This window comes from Heliangelus exortis, chromosome 3, assembly GCF_036169615.1.
Source record: "Heliangelus exortis chromosome 3, bHelExo1.hap1, whole genome shotgun sequence".
Lineage (NCBI taxonomy): Eukaryota > Metazoa > Chordata > Aves > Apodiformes > Trochilidae > Heliangelus > Heliangelus exortis.
This window is the reverse complement of record NC_092424.1, coordinates 85291385-85315485: the sequence shown is the minus strand read 5'-3', so window position 1 is coordinate 85315485 and position 24101 is coordinate 85291385. Positions and strand designations below refer to the sequence as shown.

General features: G+C 36.7%; 1 protein-coding gene across 16 annotated transcripts in view; it reads left to right on the top strand.

Annotated features, from left to right (window-relative positions):
* RIMS1 (regulating synaptic membrane exocytosis 1) overlaps nt 1-24101 on the top strand; it is a 305213-nt gene that overhangs the window by 255704 nt on the left and 25408 nt on the right. For 10 of the 16 annotated variants that reach the window (XM_071741578.1, XM_071741567.1, XM_071741565.1 and 7 more), the window contains one exon: nt 11596-11828. The exons of 5 other annotated variants lie outside the window; for them this stretch is intronic. In XM_071741578.1, coding sequence (XP_071597679.1) covers nt 11596-11828 — 233 coding nt within the window. Of the gene's footprint in view, nt 1-11595; nt 11829-12575; nt 12720-24101 lie in introns of those variants that run through there. One more of the 16 variants, XM_071741576.1, reaches the window with a different exon arrangement.

Below are 24101 nucleotides of genomic sequence, written 5' to 3'. Positions count from 1 at the left end.
TTACATTCCAGGATTTTGAGAGCATTCAGGGTGTCGTACTGGAAGACATAATAGATTCATCTTGTATATTATATATGCTGCCACCCTGCAAAACTGATGAAAAATATACACTTACTGCATGCATACCTGTTGCATGCCTAGCTATGTGCTATCAGACATTAAAGATAACAGTGTTATAGCAGCATGCTCATCTGGGTCTCTTTCTCAGTAGATATTAGTAATATATGAAGGGCTAGATTCTAGTGAGTACAAATCTCCACAGGTCCACAAGTGCAGCAGCATCAGTTTGCATCACGTTAAAAATCTGGTCCTTAACTGACATTGTCAAAAGCTTGTTTCTTGCATTTGTGGTTAAATTCTGCCATGTGCAACATTTCAAAAAATCACTGTGGAACATCTGTTCCACATTTCTCCTGCTAGAAATGACAATGCACAGTGTTTCCCAGGATGAAATACGCTGAGTGATTTTCTGTTTCTTGGAACTCATTTGGTCCATTTTTTCAGCTTAGACTGATGGGGGGACTTTGTTTGCTTCTAAGTGGAAGAATTACCTTAACCTGCTTCACCTTAAAGCGAAATCTATTGCTAAGTTTATTCTCCCCTGGAAACATCAGGCCAATCTGTCCACCTTTTTTTTGGCATGCCCAAAACCCAAAATAATTTAAGTAAAATAAGAGAGACTTCACTGTAGTTCAGTTCTTCCACAGGAAAACAATTGTATTCTGTTTGTGACCCAGACATTCTAACAGAGCAGAAAACCATGAGATTTTCCCTGTATGCTCTTTCTAGTTTAACTTCAGAGGCCCTTAGAATTTAGAGCAAGGAAGAAGAGAGTTTTACAGTGGTAGGTTAGACATCCAGCTTGGAAAGACATCAAAACAGAATCTGTGAGTTAAGTTCAGTTTAACTTAGTGTTGAGGTCAATTTCCTCTTCATGGAAAGAAAGGAGTTTTTAGTTTGAAGCACTATTAAAGAATTCAAATTGATGAGATTCCCTGATGAGTGGGAGTCTCAAAATATTTAAACAGTCACTGTACATTGATAGTGAACATCACAAAGGGATAGTCAGCAGATACAGTCATCTATTTGTTGGATCTCTGTTCATGCTGTTTGTTGTTGTCATACTGACTTTTGTACTAAGTTGGGTATTTGGGGGGAATTTGTAGGGAATTGAGCATTTGGAGCATATCTTCATATCAGCAGTCTTAGCTGTGCATGGGGAGGGGAGAATAAAGGGGGAATGATTAATGACTTTTTCTGTTGCACAGTAGTAACAAGCATTAATGAGTGACCATTAGCAGTAAATGGAAAGGAAGGATAGTGAGATAGAGACTACATCCACAAAAAGAACCAGAGTTTTGAGGATGGATGAATGAACCAAAGAAGGGCTGTGATTAGTGATTTGTACCCAGGTTCAGTGAAGCATTGGAATGGGCTGCCCAGTGAAGGGGTGGATTCTCCATCCCTGGAGATATTTAAAAAGAGACTGGATGTGGCACTCAGTGCCATGGTCTGGTAACTGCAGCGGTAGTGGATCAAGGGTTGGACTTGATGATCTCTGAGGTCCCTTCCAACCCAGCCAATTCTATGATTCTATGAAGTGTACGTAGCCTTTGCTATACCAAACATGCTTTGCTGGAAAGAGAGCTCCAAGCCTGTGATGGCTTGCTGAATCAGGGTATTGATACTTGTTTTGATGGCTGGCTGGATTTCTGCACTGTTTTGAGCATTTGGTGTGGAATTGTCAAGCACTTTTTCCATTAGCTTCTGGAATAAGACTCTTTCAGCACAAGCTAGTTGAGTACATGGCAGTAGTGACCATCTGCTTTGATTTCTAAAATATTTTTAACAATGATTTATTTGTAATTTATAAATACAAGGTATTAAAGTCAGTATTAGAACTGAGATATTGTACTGCTTTAGTTTTTGTAGAGCATGACTAAACAGTAATGGAATTCCAGTTTGGTATGAAAAAAAGACTTAGAAATGCCAGAAGACAACTTTGGTGTTTATGACACTGATTATATTGCTGGTAATTTGCCTGTGTGTGACTGTTTCTTTGTAGTCAAGGTTTCTGCTGTAAACAAGACATTTAGGGTCACTAAGTAGCAACTCATTTTCTTATATAATGTAATAAGCAACATTTATTGTGCAGTTTCTTCAGTGGTTTATAGTTCAGTATTTAAATACTGAGTGAGATTAATTAGTTAATACTGCAAAGGAAAATATCTTCACTCCCATAGCTAGAACGGGAGTAACCATAATGTAGCCAGTGCTGCTGACAGACTGAAGACTTTCCATGACTATTACTATTAAAAATAAACAGTAAAAACCTTCATTGAATTCATACCCATATGCTTAGTATGTGTTCAGAAGAATCCTTTTCTTCTTGGGATTTTACACTGCAAAATATTTATTTTAAAAAAGGATGCTTAAATGAACGTTTTACTATGTGACTGGTGCATTTGTTCACTCCGTAGAGCCCCTCACTATTAATAATGCAGAGAACAGATAGCAATATATAAAGCAATAGTTTTGGAAGCATAGGATGCTTTAAAATCATCAACAAAACTTACCTGCTCCATAGTTGCTTATCAAACTCCTGCTTCAAGAACAAAACGAGGTGAAATCAAGGCCATCAACAGTGGGTGCATTATTTTTTTTTGATGCAGGATTTCCACATTTATTATGCTCATTTACACTGTAAGTTGCATCCATAAGTAGGTGTGCAGGTCTCTGGTACACGTTTGCATTAGTGCTGTGCTCACAAAAGATATATAAGGAGCCCACACTGCAGTCACCTTCCTCCTCCACTCCATTTCCATCAGCATTCTGTAAGGGAATGAGTGATGGAAGCTGTAAAGGTTGCATAAGGAACACAGGAAAGACAGCTAAAAACTCAAAAGCTTCATATCTGAGTGAAAAAATGAAGTTCACTACTATTTGTCTTTTTTCTGAGTTGGAAGTTTACAAGGAAAAAAATACTTGGAATTTTAGAGACTGTGATAAATAGCATTTGAAACACTGTAGCAAGTTTGTGCTGAAGACAGCAATACATTTTTATGAGCATTAGTAAATTTTCAATTAATAATCCATTTATTATAAATTTTGATTTTGTAATTTATGTATTTATTTGTTTGTTTTTATTACGTTTGCTCTGGCAAACAGTAGTGTAATCCTAGCATTTTGAATTGGGGTTTAAATAGCCCAATAGTTCATCTTTTAATTTACAAACTGGGGGTTTGACTGTTTTGTATGATTAATAAATTGATAGCTTTATTCATCTTGCCTCTAGAGGGCTAACTCATAACAATACAGGGGTCTTTTACATAATGACACTACACTTCAATTTTTACTCAGTTGAAGCTGATGGTAAACTTGTCAGTCTTCAGCGTTACTGTGCTGAGTAGTGGTCATATGACTACTACTTTACTTAAAATACATCCATTTTACATTGACAAATAAAAACAAGACCAAACACTCCAAGCCAAATTGTCTTGAAACTTAATTTTAAGGTAGTGCAAAATGCAAGCTATGGCTAATGCAAATTCCCTAGGAGGGTCCACATAGTCTAAGAGCTTCATAGATGTGGAGAATTGCATTCTAGCTCTCATCAGATCTGAGGAATAAGGAATATTTTTGAAACTTCAGGGTAGTAATAGTGTTCATTCTTGCAAAGAAAGATTATACATCAAAAAGCCTGATCAAAACTTTTAGGCAAAGCCATAGGAATAAAACCTCTCTAGGAAACTTCCAAGCTGCATTTGGCAGCTTAATGACTGGATTGCCTTATCTGCAATCCCAGCAGTCTGAGAAGCAGGGTGCATGTCTGGTTCTTTTTCATTTTTTGTACAGGGCCATGGTTGACGTAGTCAATATGTATTTGTGTGTATGTCTAGCTAGATGCATATGTGATAACCTCCCCTCGCTTTTTTTTTTCTCTGGCTACTAGTATAATACTGCTAAGTTAATAATAGATGTGGTTTTGATGTTGGGTTTATTTAGGTAAGATTCTTCCTGATCTAGATGATCTTATGTTGGCTCACGTTGTGAGCTGGTCAGAAGTTCAGGTAGCTGAAAGAATATTGCTGAGCACAAATCATAACACAGCGTAAGAAACTTGCATAGTAAAAAACAGGGGGAAGAAAAGGAAGAGATTTTTCCACCAACTCTGGCACTGGAATATCATTCTGCCTATGCTGGACATATCCCTGCTTCTGGATAATCCCTGCTGTTAATATCTGAGTGCATTTGTCTGTATTTTACAGCTTAATTCCATTTTTCAATTGAAATAGGCATGTAGTACATGCACAGCTATTCATACACAAAGGTTTGATCTCGGCATTCCACCTCATGTCAGCAGCCTGCTCTGCCCAGCCCAGCATCTCTGCCTTTCAGCACCACTGAAGTGCAGCACTGTGGCTTCTCACTCCAGAGCTTATTTGTTTACAGGAAGCTTTCTGTCCCTGTGTTACTTCATGTATCAAAAGAAGATATTAATAGTACCAGAATAGTAAGCACATGGACTCTTGTATTTTGAACAAGTGTTGAAAGAGAGCATCTGGTAATTTTAATTGAGCGTGATCTTTTCCTCTCAGTCTGATTTTATGGGTAGTCTCCATGCTTCCAGATAATAGAGCTTATGAGTAGTTGGAAGTTAAATTAAAGCACAGTGGAGTATAGCAGCTCAACCAGAATAGTGCAGGTATGTTTAAGTTCATCAGTAAAAATTACTCAGCTGTAGAAAGTCAGAAAACCGCAATTTTAACAGTATTTGACTAAGCAATTCACTGAATTTCACTCACTGAAATTGATAACAAAAGGATGACCAGCAAATTGGCTCGAAGATCTGTTCTTGATATATTAGAATAAAATGTGGTTTTCTAAAAATTTGCCTGATTAAAAATATGGCCCAAAATCAAAGTCAAAAAATAACATCTTATGGCTCTTAGGTTGATATATGTGCTTTAAAAAATCAGGAGAAGGTGACTGAAAAATAGCAGGATTATTGCTTGCATATATAAGTATGATAACACTAAAATCAAGTGCTTACATCTGAAAGTTTTTAGTCACATAAAGCACTAAAGTAAAATGTATGTAAAGAAAACTACTAAAGAAAACTTCCACAACATCTCTATGAAATAATTTGATCAGTATGAAGCTAAGTGCTGGAAGATACTAGGAATACTAGGACCAAGGCTGTCTGTATGTGTAAACCTGACCTTTTTGAGAGTGAGCCTACTCATTTCATTAGTCTCACATTTCTCTCCATGGAATTTGCCTCAGACATTGCACGATATGGGTCTGTTCCAGGGATATATGAAGAGTGTACACATCCTGAGTCTGTCATCTTTAAAACACAAATTCTGTTTGTTACAGAAGCTGGAACTTGTTTAGAAAATGAGGGGAGAACTGACGGAAGAGAAAGGCTGGTCTTCTGGCTCAGCTACTTAATTACTGCTCTGGGAAATTATTCTCTTCAGGTCTCTGTCCCATAGCTTTTTTGTGGTGATTAAGTCACTGCCTTCAAACATGCCTTCGTTGCTGATCAGATGCTGCCTGTTGCATGTGAGATTATTCTGGTTTCATCTGTGGACTCAATTCCCTTATCATGTGGAAAGTTTCAAGTAAAAACCATAAATGGCTCTACATTCTGATTTATTTAACCCAATTACATAGTAAAAAAAATGCACAGTTCGTATGACTGCTGCATTCACCATGCAAAACAGGGTGAACGGCACACAAAAAAGCAGTGGGGCTTTCTCTGTAAAAGTGAGGGGATAGTGAGCATTTCATTGCTACAAAAGATAAACTGATCATCTCATGGGAAGGTCATAATATAATAACTACTTGTGATGGTATATTGGAAAGGTTTGTGTTCAAGTCTCAGGAATTTTTAGCAGCCATATTGTCTTCAGAAAAAACACTGAAAAGAATTTATTCCCCAAGTTCTCTTATTTTTTTCCTACTTCACTATCACCCTGAAGCAGTGTCTTCCCTTCCAGAGATTACTCTCCATCTCATTTCTCTTTTGCACTCCAAATCAGATTATTCTGTCTTGGGTCATGCTTGATGGCCAACAGAGAATATGTAACCTCCCTGCACACTGGACAGCCCACCTAACTTTCCCAGATCCAGATCCAGGATCCAGAATAGCCAAGAGAAGCAATTTCTGGGAGATAGTGACTTTCTGGCTCTAGCCTTGAGGTGAAACAGTAATATTCAGGAAGTGTACAATCTATGTAGCAGTAGAAGCTGTGAGTGAGTGCAATGCTGCTTGTAATAGAAAGTCTCCTGGTATTTATCGCTCTTAATATGAGATTTATTGCTTAAAGGTGCTGTTTTACTGAATTTACAAATATTCATAGGAAAAGAAAAGGGTTTGGGCTGAATAGAAGGATTACCTCACTAGCATCTTTTAGTCAGGAACTGACCATACTTCTCAAAGTGATGTGAATTATTTTTTTTTAATGATGTGAAAATATGGATTTATTTTTTATTTATTTTTTCCTTTTAATTCCTCCAAAAGGACCAAATGATCTGTCCTGGTATTTCAGCTGGAACTTAGAATAAATAAAAGGAGAAACCAAGCAGAAACCTTGGGCAGAAACCAGGCATTGAAAATTCTTAGATAAATTTTTAAAGTTTGGCAGATTTGAAGAATTACTAGCAAGTAAAGCAGTAGCATTATAACTGAGTGAGTGGCATTTTGCATCTAAAATGCATCCACAGTGTAAACCTCCAGGACAATACTTGAAGTAAATTAGCAGTGGTGATTTGTTTCTGCTTATCCAAACTGCTGCAGCTCAAAACTGAACATCAAACTGTTTGATGAACCAGTGCATTTCTCAACTTAATTACAGAGAGAAACTTTTTAATATGTATGGTGGATTAATTAATATTGCATCCTCGGTGATCTCACGGCAAGGGCAAGCAGAGTGGTGTAACCTGGGTGACAACTTTTGCTTGTGGGGGGCAAAATAGAGGACAACATTCTCCAAATTATTATCATGGAGACAAGATATATGAAAAAATTAAGCTAAGCTGCTTAAGAAATATAATGCATCCTTTTTACCCCCAACCATTATATTGCAGATGGAAACTGCTGGTTTTGAGGTCATTTCTGTACAAACCCAAGGTGAATCCAGAGTAATTAATGTTCTAATTATTCATTATCTAAAGATGATGATTTTTTCAAATCCTTCATAATAAACTGCTTTATATGTCTGTCAGAGAGGGAGGAGATGGCGTCTTTAATCCCTTCAGAACATCTGTACATGAAAAATGTACTATGGAGCATTGCCTGTGCCTTTTTAATGATCTAATTATGCTTCCTCTTTCAAAGGAACTGTTGTTACCAGCAGCTTTTCTTAATGATTAGAAAAAAACTGAAAATAATTTTAATTGCTTTTGCACTTAATTACTGAAGTTGATTAAGATGTAATATCATTCATAGACTTCTAGTATAAGAACATTACACTAAAATTTTTAACAGGCAGTGCACGTTATTTTTAGGACAGAGAAATGTGGGAAAATTGTTTCAGTGGTGGGTCAAACCTCAGAGTAGCTCTTGCCTGCTTTATCCCAGTTTGTCTCTTTGAAAATATTTTCTATATTTTCTTTGTTAGTCCTGTCTTCCACTGTTTCATTTAGTCTTTTCAGTTTCCCCCCTTTCTTCCTTACTACGTGGCTGATGCCTGTTACTGTTATTTACTTTTGTAGAGGAGCAATGAGTGATCTATTTCATATCAGGGATGTAGCCTTTTTACATGAAGAGCAATCAGACCAGAGGTAGCTTGCATTTTGGAGGGGGAAAAGCAATACAGCATGTTGTAACAGGGAGAATTAAACAGTATTGATGGATGAAGATAAAGAAAAACTGGTGAATTCAGCTTTCTTGCTACTGAAGAAAGTTTCCTTCATTCACTGGTGAGCATAGAAAACTCTACTTTTTTTGTTTCTTATACACCTTACAATATCTTTTTTCTTGGCACAGATTTAACATTTACATGCTTGTTATGCTTGGTGCATTAGAATTCAATATATTCAAGGCTATTGGCAGTCAAGTTTGGGTCAACTGAGCTATTTGCCCTTTGGTTCCATTAGCACAGCTGTCAACATCAGCATCAGTAGCAAAAGTTAACCTTGAGCATAGTCCCTGCAGGAACACAACTGCTTTTGTGCAGCTTTTGTGCTGATTTCATTTTTTGACTCGTGAGCAGTTGGCTTCAGGCTGAAAGTGCCACAGGTTTGCACGGGCAGGCACGTGGGCTCCTGCACACAGACACAATTGCTCTGCTTGGTTCAGAGCATATGAATTAACTTGCAGAAATGTTCTTGGAAAAATAGTTAAGATCTGCTTACCTTTTGAGATATTCAAACCTAGATGTTGAATTGCTTTTGCTTCATGGAGAAATGCTAGTTTTACAATTTTAAAAAATAGGAATCTGTCAAAGAGATGAAACTTACACAATTCATTGGTCAGTGTGCTCCTGAGAAAGGCATTATCACAAAACAGATTCTGATTTTGTATTCCTACACAGAAATTTCCTTATTTTCCATAGTAGCAAGGTACCTGGTTAAGCTTCCAGAGACTTCTGTAATGAAATCTTCCCCAACCTTTCCCTTGGTGAAATTTTACAGATTGAACACATATGGGGATGGGACTTTAAAATTACAGAGGTTGTGTCTGTGTCACTAACTAGCACTTCTTTACAATATAGGATTTACTATCAAGAACAGATATAATTTACTTGAGTTGTTGAATACCAAGTATTTTAGTACACCAATAGGACACTAATATGGTGACTTGGCAGGAGAAGCATATTTTTTTTTTTTGTTATTCTAATGGTCTTTTTGTAGATTTAATATATGATCAATATGCATGTTAGATCAATATGTAATTCCAGTTGGTACAGACTGTACAAAATTATTGTTTCATTTAATCAACTTCTTTATAGTCTAAAAAGTCTCTGGACTGAGTTAAATAAAAATTTAATGTGGGATATGTGTTTGTCCTTTGGTTTATAAAGTACCATATTTCAATTAATTTGTGAAATACCATAAATTGTACAGTAATCAATCTTCCAGCAAATGTTATATATCATATATAAATATTGCTATGTATTTTAAGACTGGCAGAGCAATTTCTGGATAGGTAATTTAGCATTTGCATTTATTAATTATATATCATATAATACGAAAAACAAAAATCTAGGTTAATTTTGGAAATGTAATGTTCCTCATTATAAAGGAGTGCTCATCTTCCCTTTGGTCCAAAACTACTCCATGTTTAGGAGCCTATTAGTATTCATGAGCTACCTCGTTGCAAAAGGGGCTACAAATTGGTCCGTGATTCTGCATTCATCAGAAGAGGAAGGAAGCTCATTAGCTCGTGATGGTGAAGGCCAGGGATTCTGTCAAAAGCTTTAAGTTACTGCAACTGTGTGGATAGAAATTATATGAAAATAGCATCTATAAAGCAAGAAATACAGGCTGTTATTTATCTACTCATGGCTTGCGTTATTGGAAAAATGGATGGAGTAAAAATCAGAGATGATGAAAATAAAGTATTTTGATATAAATCAGCAGGAAGTCTAAGAGAATGGAGGAAATACTGTGATTTTAGTAATGGCTGTTCACTTAGGACTTTTTCCCTAAAAGGACATACTTCCAGATATTATATAGGTGAGTTTATGGGCAAAGTTTGTTCTAGCTTCCTCTGTCTTACTGTGTTATGTACTTATGTACTAATGTCAGGTATTTGTTGTAGTTTCTGAGAAATACTGAGTGCTTATCTATGTACTAAATTTCTCACTCCAAACAATTTCTCCAGTATAATTTTGTGCATCTTAAACGTATGTATTAGATATCTGTATGTAGAAAGTTATACAATGATTTAATATACCTAATTGGCTTTGTTTCAGTTCTATACACTTGTGTAGTTTAGTATAAGCAAGTATAATTCACAATGAAGTTGTATTAATTTTATAGAATTTACCTCAGGGTTAATTTTTAGGAGCTTGTAACTACTCGTTGAATATGTTTTATCCTAATAAATAATATTTTGTTCCCACAGATGTCAGTACAACTTTCAGGTAGTGGCAGCTTTCAAAACTGGAAGTGGTGCTTTCTTTCACAAATCTGGTGCTGATGTGGAAATACTGTCTTGATTTTGCCATATGTAGTACAGATATCACTGTAGGTAGGATCTGTCTCAGCTGCCTAAGTTTTGGTAGGAAAATGTTTTCCCTGGGTAAAGGAGAGGTGGCTTCCCAAGTAATGAGGGAGCTGGGGGCAGGGGGTGACCCTGGTGGTGAAGGGCAGCCCCAGGCAGACCAGGATGGGGAGGAAACTGCTTCTGCTGGGGGGATCAAAGAGGGGTTGGCTTCAATGTTTTATTTCAAATTAAAAAAAAAAAAAAAATTAAAAATCAAGTGGCTCTTTTTCCATGCTAAATATCTGTCAAGTAAACCAGTCACCGATAGTTTGTAACGACTCTTAATATAGACATTGCTGCTGATGATATGCCAGTAGCATAAGGTTTTTTTGCTGAACGTGTCATTGAAATATTTGCTAATGATGGCAGAAGAATTTTAAATAAAAATGTAGTTAATTATTTAATTTAGAAATAAATGGAGTATATCGTGAAATACATTAGTCCTGATACTAAAAACTTTATTTATTTATTTATTTATTGTGTTATGATAACTAGGTTTGAATCAACACTATATCTTAATAATTCACCAACTTTAGCCACAGGCTGGCATACATGTGAGTCTACAGTTAAATGAATGTGTCAATAATCCCAACAAGTACAGGAAAATAAAATCTTAGGTATGTTATTATCAGGAGTATTAAGTTCAAAGGGATATATGTAAATTCATGCAGATCTTTTGCGTTCTTGTGCTTCATAAATTAAACTCTAAGCGTGTTGATGAAAGTAACATTGTGAGCTTTGAGCTGTTTCTCCAAGTGATAGCCAGTAATGGAATGGAAAAATACTGGGTTCTAAGGGTAGTCAATTAGATGGTGTAAGAAGACTGAATTTTAAATGTCCCTACTTTTGATACAGTTCCAATTAATGTCAAATAATAAACCAACCCAGGGATTAGATGAATACAAAGGAATCTTAATGTGTTTGCTTCGTTATGACAAGGGGAAGTATTGGACAGCTGTAGCATTTGATCCTTGGTCCTGTACCATTAAGGCAGTTTGTAGCAAACTCATGGCTAATTTATCCCAGAAGGACAATAGGATATACTTTCTAGGGAAGCAGGAAAACTGACGTTGTAAAACTGACATTTTATCACTTTCTGTATTCTGGGGACATGGACAGGAAGGCTTCACATGACTTTAAATGTTGCATATCACTGGAAAACATGGGAAAGCACTCCTTATATTTATGTCCCTTGAAGAAGTGAAGAAAAAATTACAGTACTGGGAGTATATAATCTGAAGAGCATAAAATTAACCTTTTATTTGTGAAACAAACGTACCAAGATGTAAAATGAATATGCTAATTTAAAAAGGGGGCTTTTGGAAATGCTGTTACACCGACAAATTAACATATTTGTTTTTACTTTGCAACCGTAGTACCTTTACTCCTAAAATGCAAGGCAGACGGATGGGGACTCTGGGGAGAATCACTAAGAGCACAAGTGTGAGCGGAGAGATCTATAAGCTGGAGCAGAATGACGGGAGCCAGTCGGACACGGCTGTCGGCATGGTGGGAACAGGTGGGAAGAAAAGGCGTTCCAGCCTTAGTGCCAAAGTGGTTGCCATAGTGTCTCGAAGGAGCAGAAGCACATCTCAGCTTAGCCAAACAGGTGAGTGGGATGCACGCTCTTGGGAAACAGGACTCTCACCAAAGCTGCTGTACTGTCTTTTCACCTGTCTTACACGTAGATGGGTATAGACCACTCGGCAGAGATTTTGCAGCTGTCTCTAGGTTTCCAAGATATTGGTTTTCTTAGGTGTTTAAGCATCTGTAAGAAACGTTACACAAATGCCTTTTAGAATATGTGCGTAACACCTTTCTGTCCTGATGAGTGAAAAATCTTCTTATCTCTTAGAAGGCTTGTTTACAGGCAGGCAATGTAATGCAGAGAGACACATGTAGGTATCAACGGTGGATCATGGTTTGGTTAAGAGCAGCTTTTTTTTGTGTAGGAAATTTCCTTTCAGCAGAAGAGTTGAGTGTGAATGGGGGAACTGAAATCTGAGCAAATGAATGGCAGTTATGTAACTCAGATAAAAGGTTGTACCTGTAGTACCTTTGATTTCACAGCAAGAATGAATACAACTGAAAACAAACAACAACAACAAAAAAACCCCAACCAACTAAACAAACAAAAAAACTCAACACTGGTAAATTGGGGTCAGTGAATTCAGGTAGATTACACAACAGCATGATGCTTCATCAGGAACATAAGATTTTGTTGCTTCTTCAGAAATCTTAAAAGCTTCATGTCTGCATAGCCTTAAGGAATGAAAGCTCACACAGAAAGATATAAAAGAAAAAGGAATGTTTTAAAGTCTCTGTCCTGCTCCTATTGAACCCCAGTGAAGACGTTTGCTCTTGTCTTCAGTGGGAATAGGACCTGACCCTAAGGGTTCTTACTAATAGAAGGAAAAGAAAGAGGAAGAGCCTCAGCCTAGCATAGAATGCATACTTATTGCAGCACTCCTCTCACATAGTCAGGGTACTCTAAACTAAGGTAAGTAACAATATTGCTTATTTCTATCATCAAATATCTCACCCTTTTTCCTTGGTCTTCTGTTATTGCCAGATGAGTATTAGAAGTGATTCTTTCAAAATCTAAAGCTCGGTCAGCTTGAACAATGAGATTCTAATATTTTCCTATTACTAATTTAAAAATTTTAAGTCAGAAAGGATATAATCATGCATCTGGACCAAATGATAGATGTACTAGGCATAATTGAAGCCCAAAATTAAATACTGTGTTGCTCAAAAACACTCTCTACTTGAATGTTAGGCTAGAAAATAAATAATTGCATATAGTGAGCTGTTATTTTAGTTCATCAGAATCATTCACATGATCTTAAGTAATAAAGACTGGTATTGTATTAAAGAAAGGATTTTACGTTGACTTTTCCTGCGCTATAAAGAAGAGAGTATTTTAACCGTGTTGCAGAATTTGCTGTGGTTTGATCTGACATAACGTTCTAGCTCCTAAATCTCATTGAAACAGGAAGTGCTGTGGCAGAGCAAATCTTGCCTCCATCTTAATAGTCCAGCTCTGAACAGGAACCTGGGCTGCATGAATAAGAGGAAGGCACAATGGGCTACCACACTTGGGATGGATGATTTGCCTTTTCCGAACCCTTGCTCTAACTTCTCAGTGGAGTTAGTAATTAATCTGAAATCTAAAATGTGTCTTCCAAACACTTTTTTGGCATCATCTATATTATCTATTATATCTCAGTATATATTATCTATAATATCTCAGATATTCCCGTTCTTCACAGAAAGATACAAAGCTCTACAATTTTTTTGTGTGTAAATTTCAAAACAATAGGAATTTTGAAAGGCATGAAGCACCTAATGCTGTAATGAATCTCAAACAGCAAATCAAATATGGAAAGTATAATTATGTATTATTCATTATAGTAAAACAGTCAAGAGTGATATTTACTGTGGTATAAGCAGAGCAAATAAAACGTGTCATGCTTTGTAAGTCACTATGTTTTTAGTTAAATTGTCTGAAGTCAGTGAGTTGAATTAATGCCTTTTTTAGACTATTATACACATGAGACTTGATAGGCTTTCCAAACAAAGTCCACTGTTGGACACTAAATACTCCTGCCCTAAGTCAGGGCCACGCTTCCCTTCATCCCTGTAGTGTGCCAGAGAGAAGATACCTAAAAACATCTAATTCACTTAAATGTGTTGTGCCTAAGTAACTTAATAATGTCTCCACTCTTCAGAATTAAGATGAATAAATAAATAATTTGGTTTGACAGTATAATATAAGCTGGGTCTATAAAATGAATTATGTGAAAATGGTCTGAAATTGCAGCAGGGGAGCTTTATATTAGATATTAGGAAGGATGTCTTTACTGAAACAGTGGTCGGGCACTGGATCAGCCTGCCCAGGGAGGGGATTGAGTCATGATCCCTGGAGGTATTTAAGAAATGTGTAGATGTGGCACTTCAGGGCATGATCTAGTGGCCAAGATTTTAGGGGTCTTGGTTTTTTTGCTTGTTGTGTGTCCAACAACTATGGCTGGACTCAGTGATCAGAGAGGTCCTTTCCAGCCACAGCTGTTCTGTGATTCTGTGACATCTTCAACCTGATGCAATTGCATCAGCCCCCCTGCAATTTGTCAGCAGGACAAGTTTTAGTCTTTAAAGCAAATGGACAGGCTGGCTGGCTGTGTTTGGGTTTGTTTTGTTAAAGGCTGTAAATGATTGTAATTTTGTGCCCGCTTCTAATGGAGGCCAACTTTTCTATGAAAAGCACTGAGAATAAGAGCTTAAAAGGAATACAAAGTATTCTAGGACTGAGAGAAAAGCTGAAAATGGCAGCTTCAAGAGAAATATGAACAAAATCACCAGAGATGCAACTGTTGAGCCTTTTGAAACACAGGTCTGTTTTCTCTGATTTCTTTGAGCCTAGTTTTATTTTCCAAGGTTCTCAACAAGGTGCTATTGACATCAATATTCTGGCTCCTTTTCCACTGACATTCCTTGAGAGGCACTAGTGGTTTCCTATAAGACAGAAGTGAGGCTTCACGTGGGATATTGTGTATTGTTCCCATTACTGGCCCAAAACAGGTGAAAGAGATACAGAGAAGAGCTAAGGAAGACTGGGGAGCTTTTCCAGTCTCACATTACACTGACACTGAGTCATTTTTCTAAATGGAAATAACTTGCCATGTTTATGGTATAAACCACAGTGAGATATTTCTACGTAAGAAGCAAAGCTTTTTGCTGTCCATCTCCTGTCTGTGAAGTTCAACATCAACAACCTGAAATGAAGCCATAGGCATTAATATTTCATAGAGAGCTTATGTACCATGAAGTGCAGCTGAAATGAAAAAAAACCTCTCCTCACTTAAGTGCATCTGTGAACTGGGTATTTGGAAGGAATTTTTAACTGTCTGAATGCTCCACACAGAAAGTAACAGGCAACCTGAGCAAAACCACATGAAAATCTTGTAATGTATTTCACTGTGTAAAAACTGCACATAATCTCACATGGAATTCCCTAGTACAGTGTATTTTCTGTACTTTCCTGAAATTTTCCCATTAAAAGTGGCTTTTTGTATGTTCTTTTGAATTAAATTCCATTCCTGATTTCGGAAGAGATACCATCATCCAACTGAGGTCACCAAGGAGGGAAATCTTGATAATCTTATACTCCACAGTATAGCTCTTCTCCTTTTGTGTGCTCACTCTAGCTTTAAGAACAACACTTCTTCTGGTAGACTGTCTCACATTTCACCTTCGAAGATTGGTCTTAAGAAGGCTTTCTGTCATGGTTTGGTTGGATAACCAAAGTTTAGGTAAATGTATAGAAAAGACAACCCCATCCATTACACCAAATGCCCTCTAGTGATGGAGAACCTTTAGAGGAACTTAGTGGCTGTCACTGAGCACCACTATGCAGTAGTGAAAATAACACTGCCTGGAAAACATGGAAATTAAGCAGATAAAGCAATCCTCTAGGCTTAGAGCTATATTGTTTCAAAGTAGATGCTGTTTTAAAAGCCTCATTTTTTTTATTTTTGCAGTCTTTGATAATGACAGCAGGGGTAATTTGCTGTCCATCCTTGTAGTAATTTTATTATACAACAGAATATTTGGTACAAGTCTAGATTCTACAGCCAGATAAAGTAGGTAATAAATAGGAAATAGAATATGCTGGAGAGTGGAAGCTTTTGAGATAAAGGGTGGTGTTGTTTGTTGACTTTCTTTATAATATCATTGGTTCTTTCCATAATCTTGGGCTATATAATTCAGCTACTTTTTTACAAAGGTAAACAACACTATCTTGCAGTGGTCAGGCTTATGGTTTTCTTTTTTCTTGCATTTTGTTTTAATTGATTGAGCCTCAGTTATAGACAATGAAAGGATGGATTTCTGCACTTGTTTTTTATCTTATAACCTCTATGTTTATTTCTTATTACTCTAATGAAAGAAACTGTGTTTAAAAAAAACCACAAACATTTAATTAATAAGAAATATGATTGCTAAGTGAAAGTTCAAAAGACATTTCATCTAGACTTTAATAAATTTACTAATATTATTAGGCTTTATGGAAAGCATGGAGATAGAACACTGGATGTCAGGAAGAAACTTGTTAGAGGAGAGGCAGCAGCTGGTTTTAGTAAAAGAAGAGCCATAGAGTGCTTACTATTTCTAATACAAAAACCATATTTGCCTGACAAGAGGAAGTGTGTATGCTGCTAGAATATGCTGGTAATACTGATTTGGAAAATATCTCCTTTGATATAGTGTGTGGACTGATGAACTTGAGAACCAGAAAAATAGAAGTCAAGGAAAATGTGATAATGCAGACTGCAAGATCATTCCTTGCAGAATCACTAATGAAAATTTCCAGATGTAATGTGGGAGCTCTGTCATGCAGAAAAAACAGGAGGAGGAGGAAGAGGAAGACATGGGTATAATGAAAATCAGAGGGTGAATGTAATCTGTGCATAATAACTGGCCAGAGAAAATGCAAATGCTACCCTGGGTGCAGCAGGCAAGGTATTTCCTTGGAAATGTTGAAATCATTGAATGAGGAACAAGCTGACAGGTTCTCTGGAATACCTGTCACTCAGAATTCAAGAAAATAAATGCTGGATGATTATAGGAATAGAGACCTTCAAGGATGCTTTATTAATAGCCTGATTTGTTCAGTCTATGAAAGTGAAGGTTGAACAGGGGTATGATTGTTCTGTAAGAATGCAATGAGTATGAACATCAAAAAGGCGGAGCTTTTGAAGCTAAAGGGCAACACCATCAGAAACTGTGGTGTGAAAACAAATGGGGATAAAGTAGTAATGAATAAATTTTCTATGTCTGGAAATTACAGTGAAGTTTCTATCAGAACAGAGGAACAAGTACCTTACACCTCTTCAAGAATTTAGTATTCTAGGGATGAAAGAGCCTTTTTTGTCTTATGTAGCATAATATCCTATTTTTTTTTCTGATGTTCTTTTGTATTATCATCTCCTTTTCATCCAGATGAAATGCTACAAGATCCCAGATTTTCTAATAGTAGATTCAGAAAATTATCTTGGAATTCAGAATCATCATGAGTCTTACATCTATATTGTTGCCCACAGGTTTAGTTTAGTCTTCTTTAAATAACCTGTTTCCCACCATGTTGTGGAGGGACTTCTCAGTGGGAGAGGAATATTTGCTTGCATTGGGCATTTATCTCTGCAGCAGCACTTAGCATTTATACATCAGCTTCCTTACCTACAGATTGTTCCAGTCTGTTTTCCTGACTGCACATTTTGTAGTTGTTTTCCTTAACATTAGTTAATTCCTAACAGCCTTGCAAACATCTGATGCTTCATCCTGCACCACACCTATTAGTGCAGTTGGCCTGTTTGGTATTATCTCTCAGTCTTGTCTCTGGCTTGTTATTTTTCCCTGAGCAGCCATTAGATCTTGCTTTACATAGTTGTGGTGATCTATGAGGACAATGGCTCTGTTGCACAAAAAGAATGGAGGGAGACTGACATTAAGATGGATTTCTCTTTTCAGCCAATCTATAAAAAGCCTGTAGTGCAGCAGCAGGGATGATAATGGTGCCTTAGGGACAGTGACAGGGTCTGGGCTCTAAACCTGACACTCTGGAAGCAAAGAGCACCCCCCTGACCCCACCAAAAGCCTCATACCTATCCCACAAGTACCCACACATTTCTGTAGAAGGAGGGGAGAATGAAGAAATGGATGAAGAATAATATTAAAAACAAAGACCTGGTTATTTTTGTAAGAGGAACTCTTTGTTCTAGTAATGATACTTAATTCTTTGGAACTATTAAGTGAATGTAAGCATGTTCTCTTTTATTTACTGTTGCAGTCTAGCTGAGGAATTCACTACCCTTAATAGAAGCATAATTCAGTTCCAGTTACTCATCTTCCAAAAGATTTCCTAATAAGGGTTAGTATTTTCAAACAAAGCCCCACTGCTCTAGTGAGTTAGTGTTACATGTGGCTCTTTTCCTTTTCCCTGAAATATAAATTTTGACTTTCTCTCCTGTTGTGTAGTTGGTTGACTTGTACTTGAAATTGTTCATTTGCTTTTCTGTCCAATTATGCTTTCTCCCTACATTTTTTAACACAGATATTACTGCAGTAATAATTGTATTTAAAGCTATTTCTAGTACATAATTAGCATGGGCTCTGAGAGAATCTGTTCCCCTCCAGAAGTATAACTTTGACTTTTGCTAAGCTGTGACATGCATCTCTTATAGATCTACAATTTCAAAATATGTCAAATGTGTTTAATAATTGTAGTTTCACTGTTAAGTTTCTACTGTATCTTTTATGAAGTGTGTTTATAGAAAGACCTACTGATAATTCTGACTTTATTTAACTGAGCTTTGTTTTAAGAGCATTTTTATTTACCTTTCCATCTGATTCACACTGCATTTAGAAGTTTTACTTTGTGCAAGTATAAACACTGAGTTAAAATAATATCCAAATAATTTCAGAAAAAGGAAATACAGTGATGCCAAAGTACTATCAAGAGGGAAAAAAAGGTCTACTATCTTCACAGTAAATAATTCTACACATGGATTCCTGCCTCAGGGAAAAAAAATAAAGCCCTCTTTGTTTGGAGTCAGATGATCTAGCTTAATTTTGATAGATGTGAATTTTTTTTTTTCTTTCTGAAACCATCATTTTCTTAACAAACGTGAACTTTGATTTTGGTTTGAATGAGACAGAATGTTTGGCATGAAGCCACTAATTTAATGTTTAAGTATTGATTTAGGAGCTCAAGCTATCTAGTTTAAAACTGGGAGGACAAGAAATAGTTAAATCTGCAGTATTTGCTTCACAGAGTTATTCAAAGTATTTAGATGAAGTTTGGGGCAGAACTGACTGGTTATACACAACCATCTTCTGAAAAGGCTGCTCATGACTCTTATATCACCATTTTTTCTTGAATTTTGCTGATGATCAGACTGGGGCCTTTCCCCTAATACTTTTAGTAAATGCAACACAGAGCTCTAGAGAGTAGATCAAATATTTCATAGAGAAATTTTGAAAACTGAACACTGCATTTCTTAAAAAACAGTTATGGGATTATTTTTGTTCATATGACTGACACATTTGCAATAATTTAAAAGACTTTTCAAAACTATTCTTAATTCTTCCCTACCAACACAACTGAAATTTTCTGTGCACTCTTATTTTATGGATCACCTGTAGTATTTTGTTTCCTGCAAAATGCAATCTTCTTGGGTATCATATCTCTAAATCAAGTGGGGGCAAGAAATTATTTAAAACAAAAATTAATTTTTAAAATCTTAAAGCTTTTTAATAAAACATTTATAAGAATGTGTGGTAATCATACATTTGATGATAAGATATTGGTAGGCCAAGTTTTAAAAAGTACATTTATCTGAATTCAAAGAATCATTAGATTCAGAGACACTAAACTTATTTAGCACTTTTCATGTGAATGTGAAGAGCTTTGAGTGATTTTTTTAGGTTTTTTTTTTTGCTAGGAAGAAAACTGTTGGCAACAGAATCCAAGTGAAAAGTGGTAAAACTAATCTAAGACAAAGCCAATAATCAACAAGTGTTTTTAAGAGGTTTGTCAAGGATAATAATGCTAATAATAATAATGGTAAATATAATTAGGATAAGAGAGCATGCTGCTTTTAGTGCAGCTGGAGCTAATGTATTAATAAAAATCCTGTATACATCGAGATTGCAATATAGATAGTGGCCCTTAGATACTCTGAATTGCATATCATGGATAATGAAATATGCAGAACTCTGTAAAATTATAAAAAAATGTTCACAGGATTTAAAAAATAATAGTTTTTCATCCAGCTCCCCCCAAAATTAAAAATTATTTCAAATCTACCAACTTATGATGTGCCTCAAAAGTAGGCAATCAGCTTGTGTACTTCCTTAAATATGAGTAAATATGAATGATATTTTAAAATGCTGACAGCATCAGATAGGGCAGGTAGTGATTCCTAAAATATTTCAGTGTTGCTGAATCTCCTTTTTTTTTTCCTTCTGCAAAAAATACTCAGCTGAAAAATATTTCAGCCAGCTTTGCAGGGCCATGTTGGAATATTGTTTCCCCATGTAGGAGCTCTGCATCCGAATAGGAGAGAGTCTGGGCAACATCCACTCTACACAGCACACCTAAGGTACTGTTCTAAAAGCAGAAGCCTTCTCCAGTACTTTTTACAGATTGTGAAGGGTGGTTGGGTTCAGCTGGCTGAGGCCCAGATAAGAGGAGCATTGCAGGACAGGAGAGGGTGGATGATAAAGGGGGATTGTCACTGGCCTTATTCCCACAGGAATCAGCCTGGCAGTGTATCTGCTATCCAGAGCTATTGGCCAGTCCAATGTTGACTTTGTTTCCAAGAAGAGAAGGAGCAGCAGTTGAATATAAACTGTGTGACAGAGGAATTTGATCTCTGACAGTATAACTTTTATTGCCCAGGGTCCTCTCCATACATTAGATGGCAAGTAAATTAAATTAACATAAGTAAAAAACACTTCGACAAGTCTTAAAATAGAACAAAGATAAATGAAAAAGAGCACATCATATTGCTTGCTGGTAGAAACTTGCATCCTGCCAACCAACCCAGTACACAAATAGAAGGGAAAAAAAAAAGGATCCAGGCACCCAATGAATTTGTGCTTCTTCACAACAAAGCTCATCTCTTCAGTGCCATCTGCTTGTCCTTGATGTGTGAGCTCTGCTCATGGGGTTTATTCCATGGAAATCACTGCTCTCTAGGCATATGAATGGCCTTAATCACAACATACCAAGTGCCATTTCTTTTAAGGAAATCACCAGAGGCTAGTGAATACTTATCAGAGGTTTATATTTTAGTATACCTTTTAAATTTTTGCACTGTTTTGCTTTTCCTTTGTGCATGTCTCATGTTTCAAGGGCTTAAACCAAACTTTGAGTGATTTTTACCCACTCTCTTTGACTAGCCAAACTCTGAATTATTTGCATCTACAAAATATTCTTAAAAATGCCAAGACAAGACAAAGAAATAAAATAGCCCAGGAAATAAAATATGCTTGTATCTCTAAATCTGTCCTTTTATCTGCCTTTTGAATGATGTGCCAGCTTTTCTTTAGTTTGATAAGTGTGCAGTTTTTAGAATAGGATGGTCAAATAACTTCCAAAAGGGACAAATAGTATAAAATGTTAACTTTGTTTCAGTCTGTCTTGATATCCATTGGAGTGTTAGGTGCTCTGTGTATTGGTTATTTCATAAGGTACTAGGTAAGGCACGAAAATACTGTGTCATTTTGAACCTGATTTTCCATTTCTTCTGTATATTCCATATATTTTCCATATTTCCATGGAAAATCATTTCCACGATTTTCCCTTTTTTCCATATATTTCTGATCTTCCATATAGTGAAGTCATGCAAACTTCAATATAGTTACTCAGACCTCACTAAACAGTGCATATTGACTCAATACACCTTCAGGTCTCCATTGGAAGGTTCATCCCTGAACTTTCCTGAATTTGCTAAAATTTAACAATCTGTTTAGATTTTAAGACTGAAGTCTACAAATATTTAACTGCAGTGTGACTTAAAGCATTCAAAGAACCACAAGAGTGAACTACAGTATTTTATTTTTTTTTGTGATCTGTTGTGTGCTTATCCTCATAAATTACCTGAGGATTACTTTTAAATTAGTATCTATAAAAGTCCTTGATGCTCACAGAAAGAAACGTGTATATAGTTTATTTAATTTCCCCATACAGTAATATTTCATATTGCTAAAATTCAGTTTCTGTTGCCTGTTAGCTCCAAAAGCTTTGCTTTGCAGGGGATGTTAGATATGTGATGTTTTTCCTCTGGGAAACTGGCAATCCCAGCAAAAATTCCCAGTGGGATGGAAGTTTGACCAGTCAGAATTGACCACCTATTCCTGATAGATTCTGCAATAAATGCAAGATTTGTTATTGCTGAAGAAAGAAACCAAGGCAGAAAAGCCTTTATGAAGAGAAATATGAGGTTCTGCCTCTTCACACTGTCAGTTCAGTCTTGCTTTACTCTCCTTTCAGCCCTCTTGCTGCCTTCTCTCCAGTTTCCTTGTGGCTTACAGCTCCTGAGTGCAGTCAGACAATAATTATCCAAGGAGGGTGGAGCTAAGCCTAGAGGAATCAGTTTTCTTTCTGCTTTCCTGTGCTTCTTTGATTTGTGAGGCACAGAAGTGTTGTGGCTCAATAAGGTAGGGAGGACTGCCCAAAACTGACCCCTGGCTTCTGCTTTTGAAGCTTGGATTAGCTGGGTAGCTTGCTTTGACTTTAAAAGGTGTTTGTGAAACAGTATTGAAAGTTGCTTTTTTAAATAATTGCTTTCATGTCTTTGGGATAAAAATCAGTGTCTTGTGTATCCATTATTTGTAATGATTTCTCTGGTCTCTGAACAGAACTTGTCAGATTGACAAGTTATCCTTACCACACGTCCATGCAAATGGATTTCCTGTTTATAAAGCAGGTTAAAATATCTGAAGAGCTCTTCCAGGGAGAAATCTTTGGGCTGCTGTTTTGATTAGTTTTGCTTTCACATGGCTGTTGATAGCTTTATTTATAGCTCTGCTGTTTGATTAGATTTGATGTTGCAAAGTGCTCTCTTTCACAGCACAACCAAACTGAAATGCTATATTAGGTATAGATGTGATCTAGGATTTATGTATAAAAGTAAATCAGTTTTACACATTACTTTGTCTTTGAAAATTATCCTACTAACCATCTCTTCTCCTGCCTGAGCAGCTTTTTTCTGGAGTTCGTGGTCAGGGCAGGGTGGGAGGATTCCTTTGACAAGGCTCATCTGCTTTCTTCAGTCTGGACTCCAAAGTGGCTAAAACTTTAATGGGAAAAGATGTTCAAGAAGCATTGAAAACAACCTCCAGGGTATATACCCAATAGGGTATACACACTGACTTGAAGTTTAGTATTTGTGGGTAGGAAAGGAATAATTTACCAGGAAAACATTTTGAGGGAGCCAGTTGTCTTTACCTTAGAGGTATACCATGAAGAAGAACCAAGTTCTTCTGCCTGGAGGCACTCCAACAGTGCTGTGAAGTGGTCACACACAGGATGCAATTCTCTGATAACCGAACTATTTCTCCAGAGTTTCAGCAATGGCCTTTGTGGGACACAACCAACTCCAAGAGCTTGGTGTCACGGAACTGACTTGCATTTTTATTGCACTTATTTTTCTTCTGATGTGAAAATATTTACAGCTCTGATACAGGCTTATATCACATCTAGAAGAGAGCTATAATCTCTGGCATATGTTGGAACGGGCAACTTCGATATATTTATGCTGGGATTATAAAGCCAGGTTAGAACTTAACTCTTAACAGATGAATCATTGTCATGGACTGGGAAACTGTGGTGGGTTTGAGAAGTGGTTTGCAGCTTTAACAGCACTTACCTGGTTGCAAATACAGATTTATTTTTGTTCAGAAACCTTTTAGCCAAGACTCAGGCTCAGATTTTCCAGTGCAAATGCTGATGACTGAAGATTTGGTTTGTTTCACCATGGTTTGTTTCATTTACACGGTGCCGTTCTCTTTTTATGGATCCAGCAGAGAGAAATGTGCACTTCTTTGCATGGCTTACCTATCCTCAAGTAAATATCTGAAATAATAAAAATGAACTGGTACTCCAAAATGTCTCTTTCTTTCTATATGCTCTAAAAGGAACCTGGCACCTCCAGTACAGCATATACAGACACATAAAGTTCAGAGAGCTGCATCCTATTTAGCCTGTGTACAGCCCCCTTTCCTTGGTTCCTCCTCAGAGGGCAGCAGTAGCAATGGCATCAGCTGCCTCAGTCCTTCATTTCCTATAGCTGAGTGCTGCAAGGTTTCCTGTTGCCCC